General features: G+C 28.3%; 1 protein-coding gene across 1 annotated transcript; it reads right to left on the reverse strand.

The window, feature by feature from the left end:
- Positions 1 to 27: 27 nt before the first annotated feature.
- On the reverse strand, positions 28 to 3,856 carry LOC114292016 (omega-3 fatty acid desaturase, chloroplastic). The gene is made up of 8 exons (XM_082876717.1): positions 2,871 to 3,856; positions 2,688 to 2,777; positions 2,526 to 2,592; positions 1,777 to 1,869; positions 1,468 to 1,653; positions 1,269 to 1,349; positions 562 to 699; positions 28 to 468 (listed from the first exon to the last, which is right to left on the reverse strand). Exons 1-8 carry the CDS (start codon positions 3,383 to 3,385, stop codon positions 283 to 285), a joined length of 1,356 nt encoding a protein of 451 aa, XP_082732843.1. The 5' UTR covers positions 3,386 to 3,856; the 3' UTR covers positions 28 to 282.
- Positions 3,857 to 9,879: the final 6,023 nt, after the last annotated feature.

Here is a 9,879-nt window from a genome sequence, read left to right on the forward strand (position 1 = left end):
CGCACAAGTGGGGGAGAGAGATCCCAATGAAAACAATACTGGTCCTTTCTTTAACATGTTAATGACATACACTATTAACTTCAATTATCATATTACAAATTTAACTAACTCAATACAATCTCCAATTTAGAAGAGCTTGAATACCTATTGCAGAATGGTTGCTCCCCCAATTTTACTTCTACAAGATAATTTATTTCAACTACAGTCAAAATTGAAATCGGTTATAAAGAATTAGTAGCTTAGCAGTCTTCCTATCAGTGAACTTGAAAATCTTCTAGGGCTTCATTCTGCTTCCGGGGAGCCAGAGAGCTGAGGATCTGTTTGATAGTATACAATATCCCCAGTGTCACTCACATAGTGATCCTGTTTCATGCTTCTTACAAGGCTTCCCAATAAGTGAAGTGGAAGAGGACCAGATTTCTTAGGCTCACGATAGTACTTCCCAAGCACAGGCCTAGCAGCCTCCGTCTGTAATTTCAAAAACACGCAAACCAATCAGAACAACAATCAAAATATTTTGTTGCAGTCAGTGTTTAAGTTCAAATTATTGAGAGTACTCACTGCTTCTACTAAGTGGTAGTGTGGGATTTGAGGGAAGAGGTGATGTATCACATGAGTTCCAATATCATGCTGAATGTTGTTTATCCAACCATAGTCCCGATCAAGTGTCGTTAACCCTCCTCGCAGATAACTCCATTCCTGTTTAGAAACAAATCAGCTTTCAGAAAACACAGCAAAACGTGAACCCTAATCAAAATGTTCATATTATCCGTTTAATCAGCCGAACAGTTCTTGCAGCTCAAGAATGGATCAAGTGATTGGTGAAGATAAGAAAATAGGGCTAAAACCGAACCGAGATGTTTATGAACAATTCTAGTACGGCGTGTTTGCTAAATGAATGAGCTCATACGAATTTTTTAGGCTAGTTTATTAATCAAGCCGAGGTTGAGTAGACTGGCTCAAATAGATTCATGAACACAAAGATATATAAATTAATATTTATTTTTATAATATATCAAATATATTTTCATTAATTTATTTTATTTCTATGTTAATTCATTAATAAAACTAACCAATAATACAAACTATATTTATATTTTGCTCATAATCTTCTCTTTTTTCTCTTAATTTGCATGTTAATTTAAGTTATAATTTTCTTTTGAAGCTCAAGCTCGAGTTTCACAAAGACTGACTCAACAAGCAGAGCTTGAACTCAATTTTTTAATGTCAACTTCAGCTTGAGCATCTTGATATGTTCAGTTCTATACCTCGCCACGATACCAAGGAAGTTTCTCCTCATGGCCATGGTGATGCAAGTAAGTCACCAAGTCCAGCCACATGACAAAGATCTGCATTCAGTAACAAAGTTTGAGATTGAAAAAATCTTAACCGGCAGATAAAAGAGTAACCAGAACAAATCTGTCTACAACAATGAAGGGACAACAAGAACTGAGAAAATGAACTAACCGCGTAGGGAACGCCATAGAGTTTAAGCAATTGAATTGGACCCATGACAAAGGACAGGCCAACGAGCAGTGCAGCCATGGCAATCCAGCTCGCGGTGGAGGTGATCACATCTTTCCTCTCACTCCGCACAAACAGATCGCTGCTCGGGTTATAATGAGAGCCAGTCTTTCCAGGGCTTCGACTCCACTGCGATTTTAGGCAAAGAACAGAGGAATAGAACTGTTAGAACTGGAAAAAAAATAATCTATGGACTAACTCAAAGTTCAGATTTTGATTCAATTTTAAAAGAGTAGTTAGCAGGAGGCTCACCAGGTAGATGGGATATGCGAGGAGAGGGAAAGGCAAAGTGAACCTCAAGATTTTGGTAGCGTTGTCCAAACTTCTGTAAATCTTTTCAGATAACTGAAAATGAAGGGGAAAACATTAAAATTGACAGTAATCAAAAAGGAGACATTCATGCATCAAAGTAACTTTTAGGACAATAAAACAGAAACAAGACACCCAAGTTTGATATATTAAAAATTCATTTGAAATTAGCTCGTTCGATGAATAAAGTATACTTGAACATATTTTAAAGTTTACTTGTTAATATTTTTTTGGATAATTTACACTCATCATCCTTCAAACTCAGAAAATATACATTAAGTTTCACAACCTTTTTAGCGAGGTTAAAAGTCAGGACTCGTATAGATGGTGTCTAGATGGTGTCAAGATGACGAGATAAATAAGGGTAAAGTATATATTTTAATATTAAAAAAAAAAATTGGAGATATACTTTTTTTTTTTTCATATAACTATCAAATGACTTGTGAAAATGGAATACGGTTAAAAGTAACTTTTTGATTTTTTTTTTTTTTTTTTGTCACATTTCTTCTCTATTTTTTTTTACACATTTTTTAAAAAATAAACCAAAACATTAGCTTTTAACCTACTTCCAAAAAACCTGAGCACATTTTAAAATTCGTTAATCTATTTGATTGTATTTTATTTTTTAATAAATAAATTAAACTTGAACAACTAATTAATTAGCCTAGCAACCAGAGTATGCAATGACTTACTGGGTGCCATGATTCATCATTCTCAACATGTCCATGGTTCTGATGATGAGTTCTATGGCTAATCCTCCTGCAATTTTTCATCACAATTGTCAATGATTGTGTTATAATTCAAAAAACAGAAAAACAGAATTTTGGGGTTGAACAGAGGTTTCAGAAACAAACCATCCATGGTAAGGGACAAGTATTGATGAATGAAGAAGATGACCCACCACACTATTCAACTTATGATTATTAGAAAAACTTCCATGACCACTGCACAATCAAAAAAACCAAACATAATTAGCATCAAAATCCACAAATGGGTATCAAAAATTGAACAAGAAAATTAAGAAATTGATTGATTACCAATCATGACCAAGAACAAACAGAGCCCAGAACATGGTCCCCTGAGCAAACCAATACAGAGGCCAAACAGCCCAGTTGTTGAAATGAGCCGCCATAGCAGCCAATCCAAAAACCACCACAACATCTCTCAGAACATAGCTTATTGATCTCCATGTATTCTTAACCCAGCAATGTTTCGGAATCGCAGCTCGAATATCGGCTAGCCGGAACGGAGGCGCCGCGCCTGGGTTGAATTCCCCTTCTTCTTCGACCCCATTGACGACATTGATTTTCTTTGTTTCTCTCTCTTCTTCTTCAATAGATTGGACTTTTAGGGGGGTACTGACCTTGATTTTCCAGTTTCTCTCTCTAGACCCAGATGATGATACCCAGAACGAAGAAGAACAAACTGGGTCGGATTGAATTAGTTTGATCTTTGAAGGGTTGGCATTGAGAGAGGTTAGACCTGTTCTGGGTTTAGGGTAGATTCGTGGGAGGGGTCTTAGGCCACATTCTGATAAAACCCAACTCGCCATTAGAGACCCAGAGAGAGAGAGAGAGAGACGATTCAAGAATTTCGGATTCTGGGTCTCTCTCTCTCTAGACGAATTGAAGCCTACACACAATCAATCAATATATATATATATATATATATATAGAGAGAGAGAGAGAGAGAGAGAGAGAGAGAGAGAGAAGAGGATGAGGAGATAACACGAGGGCTTCTCTCCTCCACTTGCAGAGATACAAAAATCTCAACTTGGTGTTTGTTGTTGGTTGTCTTCTCTCTCACAATATATATATCTCAATTTCTCTCTCTTCTTTTCTGGGTCTGTATTGTATGTATGATCTGAAATGCTGGCTCTATATATATGCATAGCTCTGTTGTGGTAATGGATCTCACTTTCTTCTGTCCTTCCCCTGTTCAAAATAAACAAAAATTGCAACGTTTTTTTTGTGCCACCACCATATACATACGTATATGAGAAATTCTACTCTACACGTCTTTGAAAGGATGTGCATTCCATTCCATTCCATTTATGTTTTTTTTTAATTATGATAAATTTTTTTAATTATAATTAATTTTTTATTAATTATGACTTATGAGATCTTTAGTTATATTTTATGTAATATTTAGTTATAAATTTTTTTTTTAAATTAAGATTCAAAAAATATAAAATTATATTTGCTTGGTTCTATTTTTCCAAAAACACTTTTCAGAAAATTCTACTTTCTTATTTTTTATATTTTTTTATTTTTACTGAATTTTTTTAGTATTTTAAGCATTTTTTTTTACTTTTTAGACATACCTAACATAAATATACCTAAAAAGTAAAAAAATTGTGAAAAATATCTTTAAAAATTCACTTAATACCAAAAATACAAAAAAAATACTAGAATTTAGTACATTTTTTATATTTTAATATATTTATTAATTTTTTAAAATATTTTTTTACAAATTTTTTCTATTTAGATACATCTAAGTAAGGTGTATCTAAATAAGTAAAAAAAATATTTAAAATTTTAAAAATATTCACTAAAAATAAAAAAATATAAAAATTAAAAAATTTAATTTTTAAAAAATTTAATCTAAACAATTCAAACTAAATACACTGATTATTATTTTTTTAATTATAAATTACAAAGGGTACACATTGATGGTCTTCCCCTTTATGTATTATAATATGTGAGACCCACACTGATTATTATTTTTTTAATTATAAAATTACAAAGGGTGCACATTGATGGTCTTTCCCTTTATGTATTACATGAGTAATATGTGGGACCCACACTATTATTATTTTTTTAATTATAAATTACAAATGGTACACATTGATGGTCTTCCCTTTATGTATTACTAGTCTATCACTCGTGTAATGTACAGAATAATTATAAATATTTATATTTGTTATTAACTTTTTTTAATATATAAAGTATGTTTTTAAATATTTTTTATAAAAATAATTTAACAATCATATCATTAACCATAATATATATGAGAAATTAAAAAGGCTACTGCAGTAACTATGCACGAGCTGTATCTATAATTATTTATATGAGGAGATTTTAAATACTGATAAGGGATTTTGATCAAATCAATAAATGCAGATATGTGAAAATACGTGTAGATTGAAAAAAATTAATAAATGTTGATTAGGAAATTTTGACCAAATCAATAAATGTTGAGTTTTTTTTTAAATAAATTTTTTTTAAGAAGACTACTGCAGTAACTATGCACGGGCTGTATCTATAACTATTTGTATGAGGGGATTTTAAATATTGATCAGGGATTTTGATCAAATCAATAAATGCAAACATGTGAAAAGACATGTAGATTGAAAAAAGTTAATAAATGCTGATCAATAAATTTTGGCCAAATCAATAAATGCTGAGTTTTTTTTTTTTTGAATAAAAAATTTAGAAAATTAAGGTTGGGAGATTGGAGCTCCTATAAGGCCTGGGATTTAGAAACCCCATTTTCCTTAATATAATACTAGCCTATCACCCGTGCTATGCACGGGATAATTATATATATTTATATTTGTTTTAGATTTTTTTAATATATAAATTATGTTTTTTAAGATTTTTTATAAAAATAATTTAACAATCTTATCACTAACTATAGTGTATGAGAGAAGTTGAAAAGGGTACTGCAGTAACTATACACGGATTGTATCTATAATTATTTGTATGAGGGTATTTTAAATGCTGATTAGGGAATTTTGACCAAATCAATAAATGCAGGCATGTGGAAAGATATGTAGATTGAAAAAAGTTAATAAATGCTGAACAGGGGATTTCGACCAAATTAATAAATGCCGAGTTTTTTTTTTTTTAATAAGAAATTTAGAAAATTCAGATTGGGATATTGAAACTCCCACAAACCTTGGGGTTGAAAACCCCCTTTTGCTTTATATATAGTATAGACTAACATATCACCCGTGCTATGAACGAATTGTGTTTACAATTATCTATATATGTGAATTGTGATTTTTAAATGTCTTCTTTTTTTTCTTTTTTTTTTAATGCCTTATTTTTTTCCTTTTTTATATTATATTAAACTTTAATATTTTGATAATAATCATATGTGTTAGACTTTTCAAGAAATTAAATGTCTTTTTTTTATTATATTGTATTAAAGTTTAATATTTTGATAATAATCATATGTGTTGAACTTTTCAAGGAATTTTTTTTATGCTTGTTCTTAATGCATTAAAGTGTTATTATGAGGGATAATAATATATGTGTTGGGACTTTTGAAAGAATTGAATTTTAAAGATTTTTTTTATGCTTGTTTTTAATGCATTAAAGTGTTATTACGAGAATAAGACTTGGGGGTTGGGAGAAGTTAATAAATGCTATAGGTTTTTTTTTTTAAATCAAGAAATTTAGATTAAGAGATTGGAGCTCCCACAAGGCTTGGAGTTAAAAATCCCCTTTTACTTAATATATAGTACTAGCCTATCACCCATGCTATGCACGGGATAATTATAGATATTTATATTTGTTTTAATTTTTTTTAATATATAAATTATATTTTTTAAGATTTTTTATAAAAATAATTTAACAATCTTATCACTAACCATAGTGTACAGGAGAAATTAAAAAGCTATTACAGTAACTATGCACGGCCTGTAACTATGGTAGGAGAGAGAAAAAAACAAACAAACAAACAAAAAAACAAATCGTAAGCAAAATTGTGATAAAAATAGTAAAAATTTAATTAATTTATTTTTATTAATTGATAAATGCTGAGTTTTTTTTTTTAAATCAAAAATTTAGAAAATTAAGATTGAGATATTGGAACTCCCACGAGCCTTGGAGTTTAGAAACCCCATTTTCCTCAATATATTTACAATTATCTATATACGTGAATTGTGATTTTTAAATGTTTTTTTTTTTTTTAAATGTCTTCTTTTTTTCCTTTTTTATATTATATTAAAGTTTAATATTTTGATAATAATCATATGTGTTGGACTTTTCAAGGAATTAAATGTCTTCTTTTTTTATTATATTATATTAAAGTTTAATATTTTGATAATAATCATATGTGTTGGACTTTTCAAGAATTTTTTTTTTTTAATGTTTGTTCTTAATGCATTAAAGTGTTATTATAAGGGATAATAATTATATGTGTTGGGACTTTTCAAGGAATTCATATGTGTTGGATTTCAAAGAATTTTTTTCATACTTGTACTTAATGCATTAAAGTATTATTATGAGGGTAAGACTTGGGGGCTGGGAGAAGTTAATAAATGCTAAGGTTTTTTTTTTTTTTTAAATCAAAAAACCAAGAAAATTTAGATTAGGAGATTGGAGCTCCTACAAACCTTGGGGTTAAAACCCCCTTTTGCTTAATATATAGTATAGATAAGTCAAAAAGTCATGTGGGTTGAGAGAAGTTAATAAATGCTGAGGTTAATTTTTTTTTTTAAAAAAAAAATTAAAAATTAGGATTGGCATATTAAAGCTCCCACAGGCCTTGGGGGTTAAAAACCCCTTTTGCTCAATATATACTAACTTATTACCCGTGCACGGGATAATTATAGAGATTTATATTTGTTTTAATTTTTTTAATATATAAATTATGTTTTTTAAGATTTTTTATAAAAAATAATTTAACAATCTTATCACTAACCATAGTGTACAGGAGAAATTAAAAAAACTACTGAAGTAATTATGCACGAGCGTTATCTATAATTATTTGTATGAAGGGATTTTAAATGCTAATCAGAGATTTTGACCAAATCAATAAATACAGGCATATGGATTGAAAAAAGTTAATAAATGCTGATCAGGAAATTTTGACCAAATCAATAAATGCTGAGGTTTTTTTTTAAATAAAAAATTTAGAAAATTAAGATTGAAAAATCGGAGCTCCCACAAGGCTTGGGTTTAGAAACCCTATTTTTCTTAATATATTTACAATCTATACTATATTACAAAAGGGGGTTTTTAACCCCAAGGCCTGTGGGAGCTCCAATCTCCTAATCCTAATTTTCTAATTTTTTGATTTAAAAAAAAAAACCTCAGCATTTATTGACTTCTCCCAACTCAACCTCACCATTTATTGACTTCTTTCAACCCACAATCCCTTTTGACTTATCTCATAATTATTGCAACACCCTTTTCAATTTCTCTCGTACACTATGGTTACACACAAAAATAAAAAATAAAAGATAAGAATTTAGCTATAGATCTCAAAAAGATATAGCATCTAAATTTGAATTATGATTTAATAATATAATTATGTATTTTTTTATGTATATCTATCAATATTTTAAATCACTTAATGGGACAAATTAATCAATTTTCAAAAATTATTGATTTTTAATTTACAAAATAAATTATGATTTAATCATATAATTATGTATTTTTTTATGTATATCTATCAAAATTTTAAATCACTTAATGAGATAAATTAATCAATTTTTTAAAATTGATTTTTAATTTACAAAATAGATTAAAAAAAACTATTGACTGATTTATTTATTTAATGGGTTTTTAACTCCAAGACCTGTGGGAGCTCCAATCTCCTAATCCTAATTTTTTAATTTTTTGATTTTAAAAAAAAAAATCTCAGCATTTATTGATTTCTCCCAACCCACAATCTCTTTTGACTTCTCTCATAATTATTGCAACACTCTTTTCAATTTCTCCCATACACTATGGTTACACACAAAAATAAAAAAATATATATAAGAATTTAGCTATAGATCTCAAAAAGATATAAATTTGAATTATGATTTAATAATATAATTATGTATTTTTTTATGTATATCTATCAAAATTTTAAATCACTTAATGAGATAAATTAATCAATTTTTCAAAATTATTGATTTTTAATTTACGAAATAGATTAAAAAAAACTATTGACTTATTTATTTATTTAATGGGTTTTTAACCCCAAGGCCCGTGGGAGCTCCAATCTCTTAATCCTAATTTTCTAACTTTTTGATTTAAAAAAAAAAAAACATCAGCATTTATTGACTTCTCCCAACCCAACCTCAGCATTTATTGACTTCTCCCAACCTACAATCTCTTTTGACTTCTCTCATAATTATTGCAACACCCTTTTCAATTTCTCCCATACACTATGGTTACACACAAAAATAAAAATATATATATAAAAATTTAGCTATAAATCTCAAAAAAATATAACATCTAAATTTAAATGATGATTTAATAATATAATTATGTATTTGTTTTTATGTATATCTATCAAAATTTTAAATCACTTAATAAGACAAATTAATCAATTTTCTAAAATTATTGATTTTTAATTTACAAAATAGATTAAAAAAAACTATTGACTGATTTATTTATTTAATAACAAAAATATTTTATAATCTCTCCCTCCTAATCTCTCACAAATTTTCAAAAAAAATATTAAAACTTGCATTCATTTTCTCTTCCCCAAAAAATCAGATAATATTTTTTATTAAAGTGTTAGATATCTACCTATATTTTATATATTATATTATAACATAACAAAAAAAAACTATAAAACTAAAAAAAAAATCTTTAAAGTTTATAAAACTCACATATCTATCACATATCTAACTCACATCATAACTTACCTAAATAATAATAATTAAAAACAAATGGAAACCACAGATAAATTAAATTAAAAAAAAAAGATGCCCACAACTCCATCTTAAATAAATTGCAAAAAAAAAAAATACCCGAATAGAAACCACATAAAAATAAAAATAAAAATAAAAAGATATATCTATCTATCTATCTATATCTATACTATATATTAAGTAAAAAGGGGTTTCTAACCCCAAGGCCTGTGGGAGCTCCAATATCCCAATATGAATTTTCTAAATTTTTTATTAAAAAAAAAAACTCAGCATTTATTGATTTGGTCAAAATTCTCTGATCAACATTTATTAACTTTTTCCAATCCACATGTCTTTCCACATGCCTGCATTTATTGATTTGGTCAAAATCTCCTGACCAGCATTTAAAATCCCCTCATACAAATAATTATAGATATAATCTATGTATAGTTACTGCAGTATCCTTT

This window comes from Camellia sinensis, chromosome 1 (genome assembly GCF_055761805.1).
Source record: "Camellia sinensis isolate YWXY chromosome 1, ASM5576180v1, whole genome shotgun sequence".
Taxonomy (NCBI): Eukaryota; Viridiplantae; Streptophyta; class Magnoliopsida; order Ericales; family Theaceae; genus Camellia; species Camellia sinensis.

Excerpts from the sequence above, each read along its gene's own strand:
- LOC114292016 (XM_082876717.1), bottom strand. The coding sequence starts at position 3,385 with ATGGCGAGTTGGGTTTTATCAGAATGTGGCCTAAGACCCCTCCCACGA. Across the intron at positions 1,870-2,525 it reads ATGATGAATCATGGCACCCA|TTATCTGAAAAGATTTACAG; the intron begins GTAAGTCATTGC and ends CTTCATTTTCAG. Across the intron at positions 700-1,268 it reads TTCCTTGGTATCGTGGCGAG|GAATGGAGTTATCTGCGAGG; the intron begins GTATAGAACTGA and ends GTTTCTAAACAG.